The sequence below is a fragment of the Colius striatus genome, chromosome 5 (assembly GCF_028858725.1).
Source record: "Colius striatus isolate bColStr4 chromosome 5, bColStr4.1.hap1, whole genome shotgun sequence".
NCBI lineage: Eukaryota > Metazoa > Chordata > Aves > Coliiformes > Coliidae > Colius > Colius striatus.
Genome location: NC_084763.1, coordinates 56,447,744 through 56,473,227, shown reverse-complemented (window position 1 = coordinate 56,473,227; position 25,484 = coordinate 56,447,744). Strand labels below are relative to the sequence as shown.

Genomic DNA, 25,484 nt, shown 5'->3' with positions numbered 1-25,484 from the left:
CAAATGGCTCTGACGAGTGATGGAGAGAGATGGAGCTGGACAGCTGAGGCTATTTTCAGCCCTACAGCTCAATGGGGTGGAGTGGCTGTAATGACAATGACGTCCACTTGTTAAAATACAAGGGCTTAGGTCGGAGCCTGGCTGCTAATTATCCCCAAGGGAATTCTTTGTCCCGATGGGAGGTGTGATGCTGCAACTCCCTCGCATAGGAAATCACACATGCTGAGACTGGAGGCAGTGTTTCTAGCTTAATGCAAGCAAGTTTTGTTCTTCTGTTAGTGCAAAGGATTTAAGAGGTGGGATGGTTTGGTTCAGTGCTGGTTTTACTTGTGGAAGGGAGGGAAAGCTACATGCACGTGTGCGTGTGGAAACGTGAGTGAGTGCAGCCATAGATCTGTGTCTGTATCAAAGAGGAAAGATATGTACTTCAACCATATGAATCATGTAAGTGGCTTCAGGCTCCCATGGTTTACATTAAGTGTGTGCTTGCTTTCGTGTCTGGAAGGGGAGGTGACTGCCTCACCTGGCAGCGTGTGCAAACCATGCGACTTGCTCTTGCTTCTTGTTGGAATTTTCTAATGGTCTGTTTGGCTCTTGTTTGCTACAAGTCATTGCAAATGCTCAGGTTATTGATAAAGGACTAATACTGGGAGCATGAGGTGATGCAGGTCCCTTCCTAGATGGTGCATATTTCTACCCTTTGCCTTGAGTTTAGCCATCTGTCTTTGTGAGGGCTGCTCACCAAGTTTAACGCCATGCTAGCCACTGACCTGCTGTGAAATTACCCTTAACATCTCCTGGGGACTTTGATCTATTGTGGAGGCAAGAGATGTCAGGGAACACAAACAAGTGTTCCCTGAAATGAGTGAGAAGCTTTTTGCTGCAGGTTTAGTTTATTGCAGGTGCTCTGTGCTCAACATCTCCTACAGTGCATGGAGACCAACCCTCCAAACCACTATGGAAAGCTCTTCCATCTGCTCATCAAATGACCTTTGAACATGCCAAAACCTGTTGTCCCTCACTGGAGTGGAATTCAGAGTAGCCCAAGCTTTGAGTCCAGCTCCTCAGTGGGCAGATACAAAATGGGCATCAGATAAATTCTGCCATCTCGGATTAGTGCATCAACATGAATCTCTGCTTACACCTGGTTTAGGGACATAACGGGCACGGAGCACTGGGTGTGCTGGTGTGCATTTCACCTCTAGAGCACCCTGTCTGCTGTAATGGCTCCTAGGAGTCCATCTGTCCCCATCTGATGTCACTAACCTTGCAGCTGACAATGAGTATTTGCCCTTATTTCCAAGGTGTGCGTTCCCTGGGAGGCTGTTAGAAGGGAATCAGGCAGCTGGGTTACCGCTGTTTTCCCTCAGCAGAGCTTTGAACACCGAAGGAAATCCGCACTTTCCATTTTATGACCCACCAACTTCCCTTCCCACCCACAGATGCCATTTCCTGATGCTTTAGATGGAGCAACACATGCAGATATGTCATGTAAACGACAGTAATAGTGGTGCTGCCTTGATTTCTATCTGGAGCTTCTATTTCAGTGGTATTTTTTTGGAAGCTGGGGATCCAGAGGTGGGAGTTTCCCTCCGAGTCTTACCTTTCCTGTTAGGAGAGGAAGGAGTGCAAGGCTTAGCAGTTGGCATTGTGGAGAAAGTCTGGGAAATATGAACTCTTAACAGCAAGAGCTCAGATCAACACTTTGCTGCTTTGGCAAAGGAAGGATAAAAGAGGATTGAGAAAATGAGCAAGCACACGTGGGATGAGTCTTAACATGGTATTGGAGAGAACCTCTGAGCTTCTGATCTGTGGTCTCTTCTGCTCTTCAGTGATCTCTTAGGTTTAGGTGTCTGTCCTCACTTGGATTTTACACCCTCTAAGTCTCTGGTTATGCTACTGGAGGTTATGCTGCTCCAGTTATGCACATGTGCTACTTGGGGCTGCATTTGCCTCGGGAGTATTTTATGAGATAGATTGCATGGTGCCTTTTGCTCTTTTCCTGGGGTCATGGTCCTTTTCTAACCATTGAATTGAAAGGCTTGGACAGAGCAAAACTTGCCATCCCTGTCCTCTATCCCTCCAAGGAGCATCATCACAGACTGATGACTGCTCAGGGGCAGTATGCCATCATGTGGGACCTCTCCTTACTCAGAGAGGGTTAAAGACATTCCAGCTGCAGCTTGACCTTGGTGAAACAACGTGAAACCAACCCGCTAGTCAATCACAGGAGGTCAAGAGAGTGATGGCACCACCATCAGGACTCTCCATCTCTTGATGCCTCTCTTGGTGAGCACCACCTCAGATTCCTCCAGCAGCAACTGGAGTAGTCTGTGGTTGTTCCCACTGCAGGGAACTTGCTTTCACGTCCATGGGAAGCAGCAGTGACCCAGGAGTTGGTAGGAGGCCTTGACTGGCTGCATGGCCTTGTGTTGGTTCCTGGGCAGCAATTTGTTTGCATTATCTGACAGGTCTTTGCACTTGTGCCTCTTTCCCCCAAACATAAACCAGGAAAGATTTGAATGAATAACCATAAGTAAAATCACAAATGCCACAGCTTTGCTTTCGTTGTGCCCAGAAATACCCAGATGGGGATGTGATCTCTGCTGCAAATGATTAATCCCAGAGGAGTTACAGGGAGAAATGTGACACTGGTAAATGTCTGAGATGGGTTGGAAAGGCTTATTCATGCTTTGTTGGTGGTGCTATCACCTCTAAGGGAACTGACCTGGCACTTGCAGAGAGTGACTGTTTCTTCTTTAAGTGTGAATGTACATATAAAGAATCTTTATTAGTTGTTAACTAAACTGATCAACAAGTTACACTGCAGGAATACTAAATCTTGTCCTTTCAGTATGGGAATCCTCTCCCTCAAACTCCTAAATCTATTTGCCACCTGAATGTGCTGTGATGCATTTTGTCCCATTTAAACCTGCAAAGTGCAGCTTATCTAGTGCAGCCCATCCAACCTGTTGGATCTGTTAGATACTTACTGCAGCCTCATCCTTGTCACAGATTAGAGTTTCATGCTTTTTACTGGATGTCATGCTCTCAACATCCATAGGACATGGGGTTTTTTAACACTTTTTTCAGACAGGGGCTTAAGATAGAGGAGTTTGAGGCACTTTCTCATGATTGTGAAAGTAAGTCAGTAGCAGAGCAAGGAATAAACCTTGTTTTGATTTCATAGAATTCCAGAATGGTGGGGGTTGGAAGGGCCCTCCAGAGCTCATCCAGCCCAATCCTCTGCTAAAGCAGGTTCCCCTTGCTCAGGGGGCACAGGAACGTGTCCAGGTGGGTTTAGAAACCTCCTGAGAAGGAGCCTCCACACCCTCCCTGGGCAGCCTGAGCCAGGGCTCCCTCACCTCAGCACCAAAGGAGCTTCTCCTTGTGTTTAAGTGGAACTTTTTGTGTTCCAGCTTATGTCCCTTACTCCTTTCCTACCACACTAGGAATTAAAGTAATACTGATGAGCATGCACTCTTTCCACTGATGCCTGGATTTCTTCTGGCCATTCTTGATGGCATACGAAGCTCTGAGGGTACGGGGTGATAGCTGATAGAGAATGAGGTGTGCTGTAGATAACAGCAAGGGACATGGGGTACTCACCTTGCACAAGGAGGTCTGTGGACACAGGGGCTTGTACCTCATGGAGAGAAGCGAGTTGCAAACACTGGGCTAGTGTTTGGTAGCAATGGCTTAGCAGTGGGCTTGGAGGTGTGAGGTGAATGGTGGGACTTGATCTTAAAGGGCTTTTCCAACCATAATGATGCTGAGTCTATGGAAGAGGGAAGCTGGGGCTTGAGGCTGTAGTCACTGGAAAGATGTGTCTTGGATGGATTTGCTGCAGCAGTCTGGCTCAGGAGAAAGGGGAGCAGGCACCTAATGCTGCAGCTTCCCTGTGTTTTAAATGTGCTTGATTATGAGAGATACCAGGAAGCAGCTGGGGCTTGTTCAGGCACCATTTAGCACAGGAGAGCAGGGGAGGAGGGTGCACAGGAGCTTTAGGAAGTGAGCAGCATTCCTGTTCTCACTCTTGTGAGAGCCAGGCTTAGAGAGCACCCACCACACCTCCCACAGAGCAGAGCTCTCCTCCAGGCGTGGACACATCTCCTGCGGAGCAGGCGAGGAAAATGGCACACAGGTGGCTGGAGGGAAGCCACTGTTTGATGAAAGGTCACTGGATGGATCCCAAGCAGGCACCTCTTGTGTCAGTGGCCATCTCTATGCTCCAGACACTTCTCCATGTTGTGCAGAGCCCACTTCCAAGGAGTGAAGCAGCTTTGGGTTTTGTTCTTTTTGATGCTATGGACTTGAAGCTGGAAATGAGTGGCACATCCATCAGAAACAATTAAAGATCTAGGAAGGTCAGGGCATGGCAATGTCCCTTGGAGGTGGATCTGAGAGCTTTGATGACACAGTGCAGCCTGAAATTCAAGCTAATGTCTGGGAAAGATCAGGATGTGAACTCTGAGAGTCTGTTTTGGGTTTGATTGTTAATTCACAGTTACTGCAGTGAATGTTTACTGCTGGGCTCTCCAGAGATGCACTTGAATACCAGCATCCCCTCTGAACAGTGAAATGGTCCTTCTCCAAATCAGCTGAAGACTCTGATTGTCAATCAATTGACCTCAGTGGAAATTTCCACTGACTTCAGTGCACTTTGGCTCGAGCCCAAGGCTTGTATCTGCATCTTCTACCCATTCACAGGGCTTCAAAGCTCAAGTGAGGGCAGAGGTTGAAACTAGTAAGAGAGACTAAAGAAATGCAAACTAGCTCACAGATTTCTAGATCACTTTGAGACCAAAGGGGAAAAATAGCTCTGTATATTCATTGCAACGAGTACTGAAGGTGACCATGCTGCAGAAAGCCAGTTAGTTTTAGCACTGATGACTGCAGGTCAACCCTTGTTTGTACTCTTAGTATTTTCTAAACCATTAGCCTGGTTTTTTTGGTGTCAGGTTTAAACTTTGACAGAATTTTCCTTAATTTCTAAAGATTTTTGTTGGAATAATGAAATCTGCTTGATACCGAGAAACAAAAGCAACCCAAATTGAAGGAGTTTAGGAAGGATCCGGTTCCTCTAAGGGGGAAAAGAGCTTTGCCTGCTTCTGAAGAGTTGTGTGTGTTCTTTGGAACAGGGGAGTTGGGATAGGATAGAGTGTTAGGTATAGAAAGACCACAAAGATGATTGAGTGGAGCATCTCCCTTCTGATGAAAGGCTGAGAGAGCTGGGGCTGTTGAGCTTGGAGAAGAGGAGAGTGAGAGATGAGCTCATTCATGTTACAAATCAATAAAGGGTGAGTGTGAGGAGGATGGAGCCAGGCTGTGCTCAAGGGTTGGCCGGTGACAGGACAAGAGGCAAAGGGGACAAGCTGGAACAGAAGAGGGTCCAAAGAAACACAAGGGAAAACTTCTTCCCTGTTGAGGTGAGGGAGCCCTGGCAGGGGCTGCCCAGATGGGCTGTGGAGGCTCCTTCTCTGGAGACATCCCAACCCAGCTGGATGAGTCCCTGTGTGCCCTGCTCTAGGTGGTGCTGCTCTGGCAGGGGGGTTGCACTGGATGAGCTTTGCAGCTCCCTTCCAGCCCTTGAGATTCTGTGTTAATTCTGTGACTATGTTTCTTTCTGCCTCAGCTCTGTGGCCCAAGTGTAGTTTGAAGGTCAGCTCAGCTATGCCATCTTCCATGGTCACAATTACGATCCCGAATCTCCCTTTGTACCTTTGCATTTAGCAGTGTTTACTTTGGATGGCAGTTCGTGTCTCTCAATATCCATCAGCACAAATGGAATGAAAAAATGTAGCTTGTTACTGATTTTCAAGCATGATTTGTCACATACTTCAGCACATACATAGTTGTAGGTACACTGTGCACATCACTGTGTGATCATCCCTGTCCTGATATGAAGATGGAATAGTAGGAGAGACAAGACACAAGGAGGGAAAAAGTGATTTCCCCAAGGTGACACAGCCCCTGCTCCATGGTGCCATCAGTGATTTGTACATTGGCACTAATGTGCAACAGGAGATGGAGCAGGATGCAAAAAAACCAATGAAACCTTTGCTCAAAGGGTGACTCAAGAGATAAAAGCAGGGTTTTTTTGCCTGCTCTTACTGATTTCTGCTGGAAGTAGAGGGGAGATTGTGAGAGCATCTGCCATTGGGCGAGAGAGTGGGTGGATTTGTGGCCGGGGGGAAGCCGAACCGCTGCAGGATTAAGAAGGATATTTCTGTCTCAGTGACTGGTTATTATTTCCTTTCTGAGGTACAACGTGCTGTACCACGGTCATTCTGCTCTGTGTGGCACTCTGAAGGTGAAAAACCACAGATATGAGAACAGCACTGCAGTCACTCAGCAGAGATCGTTCATATAGCTCAGGGAGGAGCTTCAGGAACTTGCTAAGGCAGGAGAGTCTGGCATCTTGAGCCTTAAGAGGTGCAGTAGCTTGGAGAGAAATGGTGCATTCATGCCTTCTGAGTAGGACTTCCAGAGAAGCTTGGAGCTGGAAGGCTCGCTGTCCTTGCAGAGCACTATTGTCAGGTCTCATCCTGCTCCCAGGAGGGTCAGCTGGTGCTAATGGAGTCAAGAGCAGACTTTTAGCTGTTCTGTACTTGTCGAAGTAATTCTAGCCAATGCATAGAAAAGGGCTTCTTGGAGATATAGAAGTAGCACAAGGAGCATGTAAGGAGCAGTGAAGGAGCCAGAAAAGTGTGTGTGTGCTGTGTAGCGGGACCCTGAAGTCAATGATCTCTGTTGTGTCGCTCAGCAGCTGCTCAGGGATGGCTAGACCCTGTGTGTGGGTGAGTGTGGATGTGAAGATTAGTGCCACTGATTGCTTCTGATGTTCTCGAGACAGAATGGCACCAGAATTGCCACGAGCTTCAGTTTTGAACAACACTTAAGCCTCGTCCCCTTGGCTGCTCTGTAGCATCAAACAGCTGCAGTTGGTGCACGGCTCTCTCTGAGAGCAGCTGATGAGATGTCCTTCCTGTAAGCCTGAAGCCCTGATGGTTGTGTTGAATACAAGCTGGGATTAAGGAGAAATTTGGTCAGTAATATGACAGATGTATCTGTGTTCCCTCCTAAAGCCTGGCTTCTATGAGAGAGGGGTTTACCATAAGGTCTGTGTGAATGTGCTTCAGGGAACGAGACATAGGGATGGGTAATCACCAGAGAAGGTAAGAGCTCGTAGCAAAGAGGGCAGTGAAAACATGCCTCAACTAGACTGTTCTAGATGACAAACATCCTGACACCACAGAAGTGCAGCAATTCTTTGCCTGCACCATCTACTCTGCTCTCCCTTGATGCATTTCCTTCTCACCTTTTAGGAAGGAAAGCAAGATGGATTACAGCTCGTTCAGCGGAGTGCCCCGGTTCCTGACCCGGCCGAAGGCGTTTATGGTGTCTGTGGGGAAGGATGCCACCTTGAGCTGCCAGATCATTGGAAACCCCATCCCAGTCGTGAGCTGGGAAAAGGATAAACTTCCAGTGCAGTCCGGGGGAAGGTTTAAAACCACAGAAGATGGGGATCTCTATCGACTAACGATCTATGATCTGAGCCTGGAGGACAGCGGCCAATACATCTGCCGGGCCAAGAACACCATCGGGGAAGCTTTCGCAGCTGTCAGCATCAAAGTCGGAGAGGAGACCACGGTAACGGAGTCAGCCCCGTACTTCATCCAGAAACCCTCCTCCATCAAAGTAACGCTGGGAGAAGACGTCATGTTCAAATGCAAAGTGCAGGGCAGCCCTCCCCTCTCGGTGAACTGGGAGAAGGATGGGAGGCACCTGCGGAACCGGGCAGACGCCGGCCGCTTCCAGATCGAGTCTGCCGGCGAGTCCAACGCTCTCACCATCCAGTGCGCCCGCCTGGGGGACAGCGGCACCTACACCTGCCGCGCGCAGAACCCCGTCGGCTCGGCCAGCGCTTCGGCCGCGCTGCTGGTGGAAACGCAGGGCCCTCCCAACCCGGGCAGCGGCAGCCACCTCGACGCCAGCTGCGGCAAGACGGCGTCCTTGCTGTCCCACTTGCAAAAGAGGCGGGAGGAGATCAGGAAGATGGACGTCTCCCACGGGACTCTCGATGCCACGTCTGCCCAGTCTTACTCGGTGGCAGAGGGGTTGTCGGGCATCGGCTACAGCCTGTCCCGGGACTACGAGCGGGCGGCGGGACTCGCCTCCAAAGGGAGCCGCAACGCGACCTTGGGGGCGCTGACGCGCACGTGCAGCGTGACGGAGGGCAAGCACGCCAAGCTCAGCTGCTACGTGACGGGCGAGCCCAAGCCGGAGATCGTGTGGAAGAAGGACAACGAGGTCATTTTGGAAGGGCGGCGGCACGTCATCTACGAGGATGATCAGGAGAACTTTGTGCTGAAGATCCTCTTCTGCAAGCAGGTAGACAACGGGCTGTACACGTGCACGGCTTCCAACCTGGCGGGTCAGACGTACAGCTCCGTGCTCGTCACAGTCAAAGGTAGGTGGTCTTCTCGCTAGGTTTGAACACGCCTGCAGGGAGACAGACAGTGCTCTTAGTTGGGGTGGCAATTATAGAATCACAGACTGGTAGGGGTTGGAAGGGACCTTTAGAGCTCACCCAGTCCAACCCCTCTGCTCAAGCAGGTCCCACCTAGATCAGGGGGCACAGGAACGTGTCCAGGGGGTTTGGAAACCTCCAGAGAAGGAGCCTCCACACCCTCCCTGGGCAGCCTGGGCCAGGGCTCCCTCACCTCAACAGTCAAGTAGTTTCTCCTTATGTTTAAAAGGAACTGTTTGTGTTCCAGCTTCTTTCCGTCACCCCTTGTCCTGTCACTGGATACAGCAGGAAAAAGTGCTGCCCCAACATCCTGACACCCACCATTTAGACATCTGTAAATATTAATGAGCTTCCCCCTCAGTCTCCTCCAGACTGAACAACTCCAGTTCCCGCAGCCTTTCCTCATAAGGAAGATGCTCCACTCCTCTGATCATCTTGGCAGCCCTGTGCTGGCCTCTCTCCAGCAGTTCCCTATCCCTCTTGAGCCAAGGAGCCCAGAACTGGACACAGGACTCCAGCTGAGGCCTCACCAGGGCAGGGCAGAGGGGGAGCAGAATCCTACTGCCCACACTCTTCCTGATGCATCCCAGGATGCCCTTGAGCATGAACAAAACTTCTGCCGCTAACGTGCTGCAAAGGAGAGTGTGGGTTAGATATGAATAAAGCCCTCCAGCTCTAAAGGGGGTTAGGCACTGGAGTAGATGACCCAGAGAGAGAGTCTCATCACCTGGGAGGGTTTTAGAGAGAACAATAGATGGATACTAGTCAGGGCTGGATGATGTAGAACTGCCTGGCTGTGGGGCAGTTGGGATGAACCAGATCTCTAAAGCTCCCATCTGCCCTGGTTTTATAGTACTCTGAGAGATCTGTGACTATCCCCTGATCAATGACTGCTAAAGCCTCATCTTACCCCGGGTTCATGTTCACCGTGGGGTCAAACTGCCACGCACGTGCCGTTTGAGCAGTAGTAGAGGAAACTCCTCCCTGCAAGCTGAATGTGTCAGGCTGCCTTGGATCCCTTGGGGGACCTACTCCAAGTCTAATTACAGTCCATCTCAGTTTTCCTGTACAGAGTGACCCACCAGCAGCCTTGTTCTTGCCAGGCTCTTCAGTGTTTTCCCAGCTTAGGTTGCTGGACAGCCTGTAGTCCTCATACGCTCCCAGAACTCCAGCAGGCTCAGAACACCTCTCTTTGCTGTGGTCAGTGGTGAAGAACTTGCCTTCAGAGGGTCCCTCAGCACTGGTGGAGGTCAGAACAAGTCCCTCAGAATGGCAACAAAAACGTGACATGCGTATTTTCACACTGCTCTCGCCTTTGGCAACGCTGCAGTGGGCAGCACCTGTAAATTAACTCTCACATGAACAAGTCTTTGCCACTTCAGTGGCAAAATTAACGTTTCTGGCAGCAAAACAAGTTAGAAATCCAAATGTGCAGGAAAGGTTTGTGTTTCATACCTCTCTCAGGTTTATTTGGTCTTCTGGTTCCCCTTTTCTGGACCTCTCCTTTCACACCCACGGTCTTTCCTGACAGTGACACAGTCAGTGTCACAGTCACAGTCAGTGTCCCTGTGTCCAGCAGTGACATCTGATCAGTGGAACTCGCTGGCACTTGTCCCACTCATTGCTATCTCTTGGAGGTGCTGAGTGGTGTTGGGAAGGGCATTTGTCCTCTTCCATAAGGCTGTAATTACCTCATGAGCTGGGACTCAGGAGCTGAAGACTGAGCCCTTGGGTGGGTGTTTGCTTTGAGGACACCTCAAGGTCTGTTACTTGCCCCACACGTGTTATACAGTGACAAACACCCTGCCCATGCTTGTTTGGTTATTCTCAATGGCTGCAACCTGTTCCAAAGGAGATTGGGAAAGCATGTGAAGCAGCAGGTTGGGAGCAAACACCACGGGGGAAAAAGTTATTGATCAATGTCCATTGTCAAGAGACGCCTATGAGTCAGAGGGCTTAAGTGGAAATGTTTATGGTCTGTTTCTTTGTTACCCTGTACTATGTTGGGCTCTCTGACTTAGGCCAAGGCTGCCATGGAAAATCTACATCTGTTGGTTATAATTAGGCCCTGAATAATGACTTTCCTTTGTGTCACAAGAAGCCCTTCTCAGCCCTCCAAAGCTCAGGACCATGTAGCAGCGAAGGGAGCTTCTAATTATGTTATTTATGCTGTCGGTGATGCCATTTTCTCATCTGCCATTGGGTTTAGAGAACCAGGTCATCTTTGCCACACAACCTTCTCTTTGCTTAGTCATGCAGAAGAGGCTAAATTCTCCAAGCAGCCATCCTTGGTGAGCAGCCTGCTGCTGCATTGGTCTTTGTGCAGGTAACAGAGTATTTATAGAGCCTGTGATGCTGCATCCACAGCGTGTGTTGACAGACACGTGTACCAGGAAAGGCAAACTTCTTGGGTTTAAATAGGCTCTGGGATTTTGGTTTGCAGAATTTCAACAGAAGAATCTGAAGGAGAATGTTTGTGAGTCTTTTAAAGGTAATGGTAGTTGAAAAATATGATCTAGGCCAGCATCCTGTCTGTAAGGTGGCTCTCAGCAGTCTCTCAGAGCATAGGACTGGGCACAGGTCAAACCTCTGCTCTACCTTGCCTCCTGTGTTCTGTCTAGATCCAAGACCTAGAGACTCAACACACTGAGCTGAAAAAGGGATTTTTGAGCTGTTCCTAAACGAGATGTGGCGAATCAGACAAAAATCTCAGAGGCTACAGAGCAGCAGTCACTCACACAGTTGAGGAACACCAAGAGTTGATTGCACCAGGGATAAAACACAAGCCATATGCTGAAACGTGAGCTGTAAATGATGCTAGGAAATGCTTCCAAGAGTGAACCTCTTTGACAAACCAAAGAGCACAAAGATAGAGATGAGAGGAACACAATAACAGACTTCAGTTTCCTGAAGGCTTTGGAGATGTCCATAGGCTATGTGTAAAGTCAGGTCTCCATCCTTGAGCCTGGGCCAAGCAATGTTCATGTGAGTAACCAGATACTGTATGAAAAGGTTAAAGGTTGCAAGCCAAATAGGATAGAGACTAGAGAAAAACAGTCTGGTGTGGAGGCCACTTTATTCCTTTCTGGCCTGAAGGGATTCTGGAGAATCACTCTCATGGTAGTCACGTGTGAGATCTGAAAGGGAACTTTGAAAGCATAAGAATGAGGAAGAAGACCAAAGGCACAAGATGAGAGAAGCTTGTCCACACACCTTTAGGTAGGTCCTGTTGGATTTTCCATGTTCTTACTCTTACTGGATCGTTTTTGTTTGGCAGAGGGAAAATTTTCCTCTGGAATAATAAATGGAGAAGTTGTGAGAAGGCCATGAATAGGCAAGAGGAAATGTAGGCAAGGGAGAAGACCAGGTCAAGCACACAGATATGCCTTGGGAAGGTTAAGGAAACATTGGCTTCTGTGCAGGCTGCACCTATTCTTAGAAAAATATGTGTTAGCAGGACCTGTTTTTAAAACTAACATCATCTCATTGGTAGTTTGGTTGGTATGGACCAAACAAAAACACCTGTGACACTCTGGAGGAATATGTTCTCAAGACAAGCAGCCAAATTCAGAGCTGGTCTAAGCTCTTGTAGTTTCCTGCTAACCCCATGAGCTGCTCTTGCTCCTTTCCCCCTCAGGGCTTTGCTTTGCTCTTTTTATCTCATGTTTGTCCCAATAGGCTGGTTTCCTCCTTCTTTTGAAATGTTGTTGCCGTCACTGTATTCCTTAAGGAGTGTATCTGCTTTGGCTAAAATCAGACTGGTAGAAAACAAAGCAGTAAAAAGAAATGAACAAAGTCTTACTGATACTGGAGATGGGTTTTAAGGACCTGTCAGGGCACTCTGAGTTCATGGAAACAAGTCCTGGAAGTCCAGATGCTCCAAGGAAAAAGCACGATTGCTGTTAAAATCCACACCCCTGAGCTCTCGTGGAAGTAAATGTTCCCTGATAATGGTTGGTGTGGAGAAAACCATTGTTTTCTACTTTGGGTTGGATTCTGTATGAAATGGCCTAGCTGGAACTGCTCTTTCAGCTTGCAGGTGGCTCTTCCTTCTGCTCCCCCACTGGAGCTTGTGTCAGCTGTGTCTGCAGCAGCGTGTCTTCCGTGGTGTTTGGCACTTGCCGTTCTCCTGTCATGAGCTCTGCTGACTTGCACAGAGCTGAAAGTGCTTTGTATTGTGAGAGACACAGCCCAGCTGGGAGAGCATCCTTAGGAAAGTGTGTGGTCAGGAAACCATCAAGCCATGGCTTCCAAAAGCACCGTGGCAGATCACCTGGTCACAGCTGAATGGCAAAATGAGGGGAACAGAAGCTTTTGTTCTGAACAGTCCTGAACGTTTCCTCTCCAGTCATTCTGAAACGTTTGGCATCGTGAGGAAATTGGTTGTTAGCTAAATGGCTCTGTCTTCCATATTAGAGGCATACATAACATCAGCTTCCATGGGAATTACCTTGTGGAAGGGTACTACATGACAGACAGGCATTTAGCAAGGAGCAGCTGATGTTTATGGAGTTTATCAGATGAAATATCACATTGTGATCTGCAGCAGCTCTTCCCAATGCACTTGTAGTAGTCACAGCACAGATTATTCCTGAATTGTGCTGGCTGCTGTACAAGTAGGAAAGAGAGGATCCCTATGATGGAGAATTTGCAATGTAAATGCCAAGAGCTCGCAGGCTGAGGTGTGTCAGACCAATGTGGGGTGAAAGAAAGCAACAGGTCTCTGCTCAACTCACCATGGTGTCCAGTGAGAGAGTAAGTGTATTTATTTGTTTTCCCATTTAACTAAGTTAAGGGGAAAATACACTGAGAGGCTGATGTAAAGCTGGTGCTTCATTCCCCAGAGTAAGACTTTCAGTAAATATTACATGGTTATATACTTCAGATTGTGCTGATTAATCTATTAAAGGGAAGATGAGCCACCTGCTCAGGCCTGGCTTTGGGAACTGGGTTGCCTATTGATCAGCTGGACTCCTGGTCACCTCTCTGAGCATCTCTATGACCTGGGCAGAGGACTGGTTATTGGCCAGAGGAATGGTTTGGGATGTTTATTCTCAAGAGACTTGTGATCCTTCTGTAGCCTTCTGACCAAAATTACCCCCACTCTGTCTGAGCAGGTACGTGCTAGCCCATGTAAAGAGCATGAAGATACACTCAGGAAGGGAAGGCAGAAGGTTTTGGAGCCTGTCCCACATCTCCAAAGCAGAAAAAGCAATGGGCTGGGTGAATGCAGACTTTGATCCAGTTTATCAGCTGCTTTTTCTCTGAAGCTCCATTCAGAGTGAGATGTGTGCACATGTCAGTAGGACAAAAGCAAAGTTGTTTGCAGAGGATATCTGTGACCCCAGTCTGCAAGACAGCCCTGCACTTACATCCATTGGCTGGATAAGCAGTGCTGTTACCAGGTCTCTTCCAGCTGAAACGATTCTATGGGTCACCCTGCTGTTCTTAAAGCTGTTGTGTGGGTTCCCAGTCAGGTTTTAATCTCAGGATAATGACCAAGGTTGTAGATAGGGTTGCTCCCTCCAGGTTTCCTGTCAAGCCTTCAGGGTCTGGTATCTCTATCCAGGCTGTGCTCAGCTAGAAGTGGTTGGACATGTTTATGTGACAGCTCCAATTGTGGCTGTGCCAGGGGTGGAATGAAAGAGCTGCAAAACTGAACACAAGTTTACAGAGCTTAAGTTCAGTAAAGAGCAAATCAAATTGAAGACAGCACTGCTCTCACAGCAGCTCCTGTCCTAATGAATGGGGTAGGAGGAGCCCTCAGATACTGAGGATGCAGACAATGAGCTATCTGAATTTTACAAAGCAGAGGCTCCTATAAAGCTTGTATCTGGGATGTTTGAAGGCCTTGATTTTTGTTTCTCCAGCCTCTAGTGCACCATGGCTCTGAGATATGCCACTATGTGCATGGTCTTATAAATCTAAGACAAGTCTACTCCTGTTGGACTCTTAGACTGACGCTTGGCATTACTGACTGCCAGTGGCCACACGAAATTGGCAGCGTGGGGCTGTGTGTCTGGTCAGGGAGAGGGAGAATGGAGTCACAACATCAGGCTGAGATCTGGTGCAGTAGGTATTGGAAGATGAATATACATGTCAAGACATGATCTCTCGTGAAGCTTGAATGGTGATGCAGCAGCACTGGCTAATCCAAGCCCGTGACACGGCTGTGGCACCAGTCCCGTGGCTGTGACCACTGGCTGTCCTCTTCAGTCCAACTCCTCTTTTCAAGCTTAGTGCTGGGCTGTCAGGATGATTTCACAGTGCAGCTGTCACTGGAATTAAACGTTGTTCTGGTTATAAAACGTCTTCCCTCACTGCCATGCAGCTGTTTTGCATGGTTGATTACACTCTGGTTTCTCCCTCAGCCAAAGTGCTGCAGGTCCACTGCTGGGGTGGAGCAGAAGCAGTTGAGCTCTTTCTCTGTCTCTATTATCATTAACAGAAAGCTGATATGGAGCCTTTGGTGCTGGTAGAGACAACACAGAGCTCCATCAGTTACTTCTGTGCTTTCACTCACATCTATCTATCTGTGCAGAGCCACCTCTCATCTTTATGTGCCCTTTCAGATCACTCTACTGAGTCCACTTGTGCTGCAAGACCTCTAAAACCTTGGTTCTTGCACCAGCTGACCAGTTCAACTGCTCACCTAGAACCACTGCTCAGTGCCCTCACCCTGTGCCCTGTTTGCTATTTATAAAGTCAGGTGGGGTGGGTTCATTGAGAGGGGTGTCAGCCCCTGTGCCAGGCTGCCCAGGGAGGTGAGGGAGTCCCCAGCCCTGGAGGGATCCCAAAGCTGTGGAGCTGAGGTGCTGAAGGCCATGGGGTAGTGCTGGGCTGGGCAGGGTGAGGGCAGGGGTTGGATTCAATGATCTTAAAGGTCTTTTCCAACCAAATCAATTCTATGACTCATCTTGTTGGCATCACTAAGTGATACAGTGCAATGCAGAGATGTCCGTATGAGAGGACAAGCAGGCCACAAGATCAGAGTGATGCTTCAGCAACTTATTCACACTGCTTAGGATTAGAGCAAACCACTCTGTGTGGTGCTGTGAGGCAGGAACTGCAGTTCAGATTGACAGTGCTTTAAGATAAGTCTTTCAAACACTTCTGCTGGGACCTAAGATCTTTTTTGTTTAGCTGAGAGAAGAAGACCTACTGTAGTAGGGCTTGATTTATGGGTTTGGATGGCAACTCAGGACAAATCAATATCATTAATAAGGAGTGTTAACTGTTTATTTTTCCCCTATTGATCTATTTATTTGCCAGACCATCATAAACTCTTTCTCTCTCCTTTCTGCTTTGATCCACTTAAGAACCCTCAATCCCCTTCAAGGAAAAACTGAAGGATCTTGAAGTGAGGGAGAAGGAATCTGCCACCTTCCAATGTGAAGTGCCTGTTCCTAGTACAGAGACAGCTTGGTTCAAGGAGGAAACCAAACTCCGGCAGAGCAAGAAATACAACATCGAGGAGGAGGGCACGTACCGCCGGCTCACGGTCCAGAACGTCACCACGGATGATGATGCTGTCTACATCTGTGAGATGAAGGAAGGCAGCAGGACCATTGCAGAGCTCTCTGTCCAAGGTAAGGAAAGGCTCTCGCTGTTTCAGATCAGCCAATTCTTGCCTACCAAGTGTGAGATTGTCACGTGAGACTCCAGGCTTGACCCTGTGAACAGCATTTACCTCGTGTGTGTGCAGTGAGAGGAGCAGACTCCCTTAGAGTGTGAGAGGAGAGTCCTTTGGTCAGTCAGTGGGTCCCTGGGTCTCCTGCCAGGGTGTATCTGGGACACAGGGTCAGAGACTGGGGACAGATTGTGTTGCTGCACATGTCACCTGGAGAGGACCTCTGCTTAAACAAGCTTCCTAGAAGACAAAGTCCTTGAGCTGTAGCCCAGCACTGGGGGCTTTCCTTACCATAGAATCATAGAATGGTAGGGTTGGAAGGGACCTTTAGAGATCATCTGGTCCAACCCCCCTGCAGAAGCAGGTTCACCATAACCTCAGGCATTGGATGAGCCTCCAGGCACTGTGTCACACATATCTTGTCTGGTGTCCTGAGAACTCCATCTTGCTGGATAGTGGTGCTGACCACACTGGGAAGCTGGCTTAGCAGCAGTGGGTTATGGTCTGATGTGTGGTATAGACTGCTGTCAGCACCAGTATGGTTTCAGACCAGATCTATCAGATTCCTCACATCTGGAACTGTCCTCTAGAGTTTGAAAGCTGGTGAGAAGCTGACAATATGTGGATATAGATCCATGCCCAAGTCTGGTGATTTAGACTTGAGGTGCAAATAGGCGTAGAGTCTGGTATGATGTAGGTCTCTCACAACGAATAGGCACACGCATCAGAGATCAAGCAAGTCTGCAGCAGGGACCACTGGTTTTGAGCTCCCTGGTTTCTGTATGAGCAAGAACCTACCCATGCAACTTCAGGACCTGCAGTTTTGGTTTTGATGATCCTTGTGCTGGAGTCACTGTCATCATCTCCTGTTGCATGGACTGGAGACTTGTCGTGGCTGCAGGATCCTGCTTGTCCTGACTCATTTGAAGCCTGACTTTGCTCCTAGTGAAACCAGAAATTCTTCACTACATAATTTAGGCCAATGGAGCTGGGTGATGTGCATCATTGTGCAGATTCCTTTTTGCATCGTTAGCAAAGAGCTGAGAGGGGAGGCAAAAGGGAAAATGTAACGCAGAGATGTGACAGGGTTCATATTGACATCTTTTTGTTGTACCTTCTGTTAGGTCTAGAGCAGCCACTCTACATGTGTTCAGCCCCAGTAGGACAGCTGGTATTTTACTTGTTTGTGCTATGGTACTATGGCATTTTCCATTAAAAAGAGAGGGACTGAACCAGGTGGAGCTCTCAGGAGGGAAAGGAGACAGAGCCTCCCTGGGGAGCCCTGTGCCTGCCCCAGGGGGAGAAGATTCAAGAGAGGAGAGTGGAGCTGGGATAATGCAAGAGCATGCAAAGGGCTGCAGGGGTGGGAACAGTGCTGAGGGCAGCAAGGAGCAGATGTGCAGCCAGTCTTTGGAGAGGGTGAGCAAAGAATCAAGGTCTTGAATCCTCCCAATGAAACGTGTGCCTGATCTGTTGTGTCATGGAGGAGTTCAGCATTGATTCTCCTTAAATAGCTGTGGGTGAGGGTGCTTTTCCCTTGGAGGGATTGTTCCAGGACTGGAGCCATCTGTCAACAGGAGTGCTCTTTTGATGCTTTGTCCAAGCTTCCTGTGAACAGTCACACCTTGTAATCTTGGGGTTATTCTAATAAGTCATCACCCTCACAGTCACTTGAAAAGGCCACAAGGAAGTGGAAAAAGCTATTTCACTGTGAGGGTGATGGAGCCCTGGCACAGGCTGCCCAGAGGGGTTGTGGAGGCTCCTTCCTTGGAGGTCTTCAAGACTCACCTGGACGTGTTCCTATGCGACCTGATCTAGGTGGAGCTGCTTCTGCAGGGGATTGGACTGGATGATCTCTAAAAGTCCCTTCCAACCCCTACCATTCTATGCTTCTAAGTGAAGTTTATTACATGTCAATGTCTGGGTTGATCTCTGAGAAATCTGAGGTTTTCAGTGTATTCCATATTAATTCAGGTGTCTAGTGTGTTTTCCCTCTTGTTTGTGTAACTTAATAGTCATCTGACGGAGGCAAAGTCCCAAAGATGATGAGGACCTGTCTGGTCTAAGACTGACCTACTTCAGCTACGTTTTAATTTGAATTCCCAGCATATGAGGGCAAGGAAAGCTGTATGCCTGTCAGATCTGTCCTTGGCAAGGCTACATACCCTGTGCTTACTGACCAGCAGACTCCACATGTTAGGCTAGAAACATGAGCAACTGTGGTCAAACAAGACTGCTTTTCTGTCTTGGAAGGTCCAACCGAGCCCTTGGGATTATCTGCTCTCAGAGCCTCAGGTTTTGATTAGGTGAGAGCTACTGGCTCAATCTGCATGGTTCAGCCTTACCAAAGATTGTGGTTTCTGCTGCTTTGCTGATCATAATGACCTTCTTCTTTGAAGGGAACATCATTAAGAAGCTTCCCCGCAAGACCGCAGTGTTCCTCAACGACACGGCCATCTTCTGCGTGGAGCTGGAGCAGCAGTGCCACCACAGCCGCTGGCTCAAGAACAAAGAAGAAGTGAAACCCAGTGACCGAATCTCCATCACGTGCTCTGGCAAGCAACACACCATGATCATCAGAGACTGTAAGATGGAAGATGCTGGTGAGATTGCTTTCCTGGCTGAGGAAAGCAGGACTTCGACCCAGTTCACTGTGACCAGTAAGCTTCACTTTTAGTTGGCTTTGGTGTTGTGTCTTCCCCAGCAAGCACGTACTCCCATGGCAGAGCTGTTGGTTTAGCTACTGCCACGATGAGTTTGTTGTCCAAAGACATCAGAAGGTTTGATTCTGCCACAAAAGCCTGAATGTTAGTGCTGTGAGATGTTATAGAGAGATCAAAACAGAGAGAGGAAGAGTCCTGCAGAAAGAGCATGGCCCAAAGCTGTTGGGACATCCCTTTTTTTCTATAGTAGTCAGCAACAGGACAAGGGGTGATGGGATGAAGCTGGAACTCAAAACGTTCCACTTAAACATAAGAAACAACTATTTCACTGTTTCAGTGAGGGAGCCCTGGCACAGGCTGCACAGAGGGGTTGTGGAGGCTCCTCCTTGGAGGTCTTCAAGACCCACCTGGACATGTTCCTGTGTGACCTGATCTAGGTGACCCTGCTTCTGCAGGAGGGTTGGACTAGATGATCTCTAAAGGTCCCTTCCAACCCCTACCATTCTGTGATTCTATTCTCATTTCATGCCCAAGTGAATGTAAACTGATAACTGAGTAAAACATGAGGTAAGGGACAGATGTGTTCTTCCATCAGGACGTCGTGTTGGTGTCATACATCACCTTACTTCGTTGTACTTGGACCACTGTGGATGTTCCACATAAATACTGACCTTCACTTTCCAAAATCAGGCTCTTGGAGGGACATTTATTAATTCTTGCTATAGGGATAATACCCCTCCTAGCAAATAAAGGTCTCTTATCTCCCCCTCTCTCTCTTCATTAAGGAACTGGAGTCAGCCAACATTCCATTCCTTCCCTAGATCTTGAGCCTACAGAGACAGAGGATAGCTTGTGGGTGTGCTGTTGCTTACAGGGAAGCAGATAGGTGCTCTGGTTGCTTTTGGCAGTGTATGAAGTTGTTTCCATTCTAGCAAGCAAAAGTATCTTTGAAGAAATATGTGCACACACACACAAAACAATTCAGGGGCAGTCAAACGTTCACCAAACCTGAAACACCTCACTTTGATTTTATGTTCTTATGCTTTTGGCATTAAAGTGAACGTTTCAAAAATAGAACAGCAAGAAAAAAGGGGAAATATTTCCTCCTTCCTCTTGTGGAGATCAGCAGAGCCATGTCCTCTCTCATCCTCTCTTTGACGTGGCAAAGCTGGGAAGACCCTTTGAGCTATGCTGAAAGAAGGGATCTTTGTCCTGTTCAGCTTCACTCGGGGAGACTGTTATTGCAGGCTGGAGAATTCCTTCAGCTTGGCACATCTGATCTGAGCAAGGCTTTTAGTTGACAGAGCAGTAGCAGCAGGTGCAGTGGAGTTGAAATCAGACCTGAAATGAAATTTTGGTGAAGTTGCAGAATTTGATTTAGCTTTGCTTTGATGTTGCATTTCCCAGGCAAAAGCTGCTTCGTTTAGGGCAGAGAACTGGACATGGCTTCTGGCTCTGCTGCAGTTCTGGTTTGCATATGATCAAATCATCCACTCAAGCTCCCATTTGGGCAGAACATGACTTCTTTTCTCCCACCACCACCACCTCCAAACTGCTATTAGTTAGTGGTAAAAAGAAATCTTTAGGTGAAGGTTTATAACTGCTGTGTTATCTGAACTTGGATGAGGCATTTTGCTGCCATTGAGCTAAAATGAGCACTGGGACCCTTCCTAAGGGATCTGGAAAGATGCAACATCCAACCAAGCATCTATTCAATGGGAATGACAGAGTTCTGTGTGGTTTTGGGCCCTCCTGTCTCAGGTCTGAAGAAAGTGTTGGTTCATGGAATAGAAAAAGGCACGAAGCTGCCTTCCCACAAACAGGTATCTGAAGAAAGTATTACGTTACCATTTCTGATGGTAAGGTCAAGACATCTGATTCCAGGGTCTAGTATTCAGCCTAACGCTGAATCTAGCTTGGCATCCAGCTCTGACCAACAGGCACTGGCAAGCTGGTAACTGTGCACCCCAAAACACTTCTGTGTCTATTTATGTAATGAAGGAAAAGTGCATCTCTTTGAGATTTCCTATTTTTACACTTCATGCATATCTGATTAGCTGCTTGAAGGATCCCGTGTACTCTGCTCACATCCCTTGCAGTCAGCTGCATGAGACTAGTGTTGGCTGTTCTAACAGCATTTGTCAGGCAAGCAACATTCATGTATTAATTGCTCAGTATCTTGCACTGTCCATGTACCTGTTTTACAGGTGGGTAAACCGAGGCAGAGAGCTCAGTTGTCCCACAGTTTGGATATTATCATAAAGGCTCCCTCTCTACTCATGAATACTTGACTACCTGCAATGTGTGATTCATTTCACTCCTCACACACCTATAAGCTGAGAGGAATTGCTCCTGTGTGTGCTGTTCTCCGTGGGATTACAGTTGAAGTGTGGGTGACTTCATTAAACCAGACACTTAACTTCCAGACAGCCAAAGTTAAAGGGAATGAATCCCTTACCACGTCAGCAGATGTGTAACTAGAGCATATCAGATAATTCTTAGCCTCTTGACCTTATCAGTGGCAGAACAGTCAAGAACTTGAATGGGATTTCAGCCTTCTCTAAATGATTCGAGAGGAATGAGAGGGTGAATGTGCATCTTCATTACACAGATACCTGCAGGGATACATTTGTGAGCTCGGGTACCACAAAACAGCCACATCCCCTTGGTTGAAGGGTCTCACAGTGGGCACATTTCTTTGTCCTTTCATCTGAAGTCAGTTAGCTGGCTCTGCATCAGTTACTAAATCAGAGCTCTCCAATGACAACTATCCCTCTCAGAGGAGAGATAGGACAGACACACAGCTGACAGTGACTGCAGAGAACAGCCCAGCCTGTGCAACATGCAACTCTAAAACCTGTGTACTGCTCATTTATCTCTATCTTTTACTTCTTAATTGTCCCACTTGTACAAAGTTGAGCTTCTCTATGTTGAGACCTGTTGAGGATCTGGGCTAAAATGTTTTAGTGGAACAGGTTCTCAGGAAGAAATGGAGGCCATAGAATGCAGCCTGTGCCAGGAGTCTTCAGGGTTTACATTGCTGTGCAGGATGCTGTGTGCTGAGCATTGCAGAAAGTACCGTGCTTTTCCTTGATGCAAGAGTGCCTTGCCATGCATTAGTTCTCTCAGGCACATCCACACTCCTGACTTGCAGGGATGTGTGAAGTTCTGACAGAAAAGCCAGCAGACTTACAGTGATAATGCAGCTCCCCCTGTGCTGTGTTTAGCAAGCAGAGCAAAACTGTGCCACCTTGCCAGAGAAATCCCATTGAGGTATTTTTGGGGTTATTATTTTTAGCCTGGATTCATACCAGCACACCAGTGGATCAGGAATTTGGTGCACAGAGTTCTGAGCAGCACTTGATTGGGGGTTTCACCCATCTTCTAGGTGAAAACAACAGGCTGAGTGTTAGTCTGCTTTGCCCAGGAACTGTGTAGGATCAGTGAGGGTCTGTAACTAGTACTGAAAGGGTAAGCCTGTGAATTGTTCATTGTGGACTCTTTGCCTGTGCAGACAATTGTAATATTGTGTATCTGTTCTTTTTGCTTTTCAGTCTCTCATCAGTGTTTTAAGGACATTTATGAAGCAAGAGTATCTTTCAGTCCAGTGTGAGCTTTTCCCGTGGCTTTTCCACTGTGACGTAAACTTCTTGCTCTGCTTTTTTCCCCCCCTTTGTGCAGCTCCCAAGAAACCTCCCACACAACCCCCAACCGACCCTGTGGTGAAAAATAAAACAGAAACCTCAGTGACACTAGCATGGTCCCCTCCAAAGATGGACAGACCCATTCCCATCGACGGCTACGTCCTGGAACGCAAGAAACTAACCGGCTTCACCTGGGTGAGGTGCCACGAGTCTCCTGTCCCTGGCCCAGAGTTCACATTGAGCAACCTGTCAGAAGAGGCTGACTATCAGTTCAGAGTGTCTGCAGTCAACACCTATGGACAGAGCCCCTACCTGGACTTCCCAGGGAGCATACACCTCGGTGAGCACTAAAGCGTCATAAAACAGGTCCAGGTGTGCTGATCTCTGCCATGTGGGTGCTCTAAAGATGTTTCCCATGGCTTTGAGGAGAGCAATTGCTCAGCACAACCTTTCCCCTGCACTGCTAGTTCTCATGCCTTGTTGTAACTGCTGCCTGTCGTCAAAGGGAAGGTGGTTGGGTTTCTGTGACACACCTCTGAGCGTGCTACTTGTGCAGTGCTTCACATCAGGCTGTGTGAGAGGCAGAGCTCTCTGCCATCAACCTTAAGCCTGTAAGTGCCTCTTACAACTAGGCCTGTTATGAGAGGAAAAAATGAGGTGGGCTTATAATTTCAATAGGTAAATGAGAGATCAAACTTGCACCTAGAGAATATTTATGGGTGATCATACTACCGTGGAAAACAAGCCTCAGTTAGTCTCTTTAATCTTCATGTTATTAGGAGAAACATGGCATTTTAATCCTACTTTTAGGGTGCCTGTAAAATCATGGGATTTCTTCTTCCTTTGATTCATTGCACTGGAAAGTACCTGCACAGAGTTTGATCATACTGTATTTGTTCTCATGTCATCCTTTTCCCTAGCTGTCTGAGGATGTCTGAGCCTCCTTAGGCTACCTCTGAAATCTAAGAGTAATACAGGGTTATTAAATAAGCAGCATACTTGTTGGGGAACCTAGGTGTTAGGCCTTTAATCACCTTGGGTTGTTTCCTTAGGTTTGATCATCTTTGTTGTTTCCCTGCAGACACGAGACTTACTCTAATGACAGAGCTGCAGCTGTAGATATCAAATCCTGTTGCCCAACCATGCATTGCCTCTGGTGCATGCACGTTGCATAAGCCTGCAGGATTTTATTCTCCTGCCTGGTTTACACTGGGAACTTTATTCTTAGTGAGAACCATTCTCCAGCACAGCAGCCTGGTGTCCTTTGGTCTCACAGACATGTGTTCTTCTTCCCTAGAACCAGTCCTGGCTGTGAAAACCCCCCTGACAACCGTTGAAGCTGTACCTGGAGGGAATGCCCTGCTTACTGTTGACCTTACAAAGACATGTTCTGGCACTTGGTACCTTAATGGTAAAGTCTTACAGGAAAGTGAGACCTACGTCATTAAGAGAACCCAAACTACTCACACCCTAATCATAAAGAACATCACCAAGAATGATGATGGGGCAGAAGTGAAGTTTGTTGCCAATAATGTTGACACCAGCACCAAGATAAGAGTGAAAGGTATTTCTTTTCATCACTGTCCTTTCTTCTTTCCTTCAAGGTGCAGTTGCCATAATCTGAGCATTAGAACTGAGGCCTGAGGCTTTCACTGATGCCTGGTTCTGTAGGAAGTACATGAAATTGCATTGTATGAACTAACGTGGGTCCTGGGAAATGATCTCACTGTGACAGCACAAAGTTCAGAGCACAGCTGCTGATTGGTATCAGAGCCAGACTGCTCAGCATCAGCTCATGACTTTCTGCAGTTCACAACCATCAGGCTGTAGATTCTGGTCACCAGATCTAACACTGAACCACTTTAAACCAGTCCTTTCAGGTTTGGCTAGTCTTTTTCTGGCTGTAGTAGAGTCTTTCAAAAGTACAGGAGCATTAATTACTAACAAAGATGGGTTTTTTCTCTGAGGTTTTTTAGTCTGCCACAAAAGTGTGTGTTGTACAAGTCAGTGTCGTGCAACTCGAGTTAGTGTTGAGAGTTAGGTGCTGCAGCTGCCCTCTGGAATGACAACACCTGTATCTACCCATGTTGCATGGCAAAAGGCAATGGGCAGACATTCATTCTGGAAGGACATATTTGACTTTGTGTGAAAATCTCTGCAGAGACAAGGTGAGACCTATGAATCAGTAGGAAGATGTGCTTTTTGTTGTTCTTATTGAATGGCAATACAAACAGTCTCTCAAACTGGGAAAAAATGCTCAATATTGACATGAGTGTGAGGGCAGGAACTGGGCCTAATACTTTTTCAGAGGTCTCTACAGCACACTCTTCTGAGGGACATGTCATCTTGATATAACATGAAATAGCAAAGCCTTTTCCCCGACAGGCGCTGCCGTGAGATTTACCAACAAGAGCACAGATATAGAAAAAGTCTCTGCTCGGCTACGGGAGGAAGCCAAACTCCAGGCTGAGCTTTCAGACACAGAGGCTACTGTGAAGTGGATGAAGGATGGAAAAGAACTCAAGGCCAGTGAAAAATATGAGCTTCAAAGTGTGGGAAAGAAGCGCATCCTGAGGATTCACAACACTGCAGCAGAGGATGCTGGAGTGTACGAGTGCACCTGTGAAAAGGATAAGATGCTCTATCAGCTTTCAGTGAAAGGTATGTGACTGGCTGGACTGCTTTGGTCCTGCCCTAAGCCAATACAGGCATCAAGGGACAGAAGAAGAGTGCTCTAGAGGCAGTGCAGGGAGTTGAGGCAACTCCCTATCAACTTCTGCAGAGAGAGACCTGGGAGTGCTGGTTGATAATAAGCTAAATATGAGCCAGCAATGTGCCCTCGTGGCCAAGAAGCCAATGGCAGCCTGGGATGCATCAAGAAGAGTGTGGCCAGCAGGTCAAGGGAGGTTCTTCTCCCTCTATACTCTGCCCTGGTGAGGCCTCATCTGGAGTCCTGTGTCCAGTTCTGGGCTCCTCAGCTCAAGAGGGACAGGGAAGTGCTGGAGAGAGGCCAG

At 47.8% G+C, this 25,484-nt stretch overlaps 1 protein-coding gene across 1 annotated transcript in view; it reads left to right on the top strand.

The window, feature by feature from the left end:
* The first annotated feature begins 7,341 nt into the window (after positions 1 to 7,341).
* The window catches only part of OBSCN (obscurin, cytoskeletal calmodulin and titin-interacting RhoGEF), a 170,474-nt gene continuing 152,331 nt past the window's right edge, over positions 7,342 to 25,484 (top strand). The window contains 6 exon segments of the mRNA XM_061997422.1: positions 7,342 to 8,473; positions 15,853 to 16,122; positions 18,563 to 18,823; positions 22,508 to 22,810; positions 23,768 to 24,034; positions 24,856 to 25,131. Coding sequence (XP_061853406.1) covers positions 7,342 to 8,473; positions 15,853 to 16,122; positions 18,563 to 18,823; positions 22,508 to 22,810; positions 23,768 to 24,034; positions 24,856 to 25,131 — 2,509 coding nt within the window.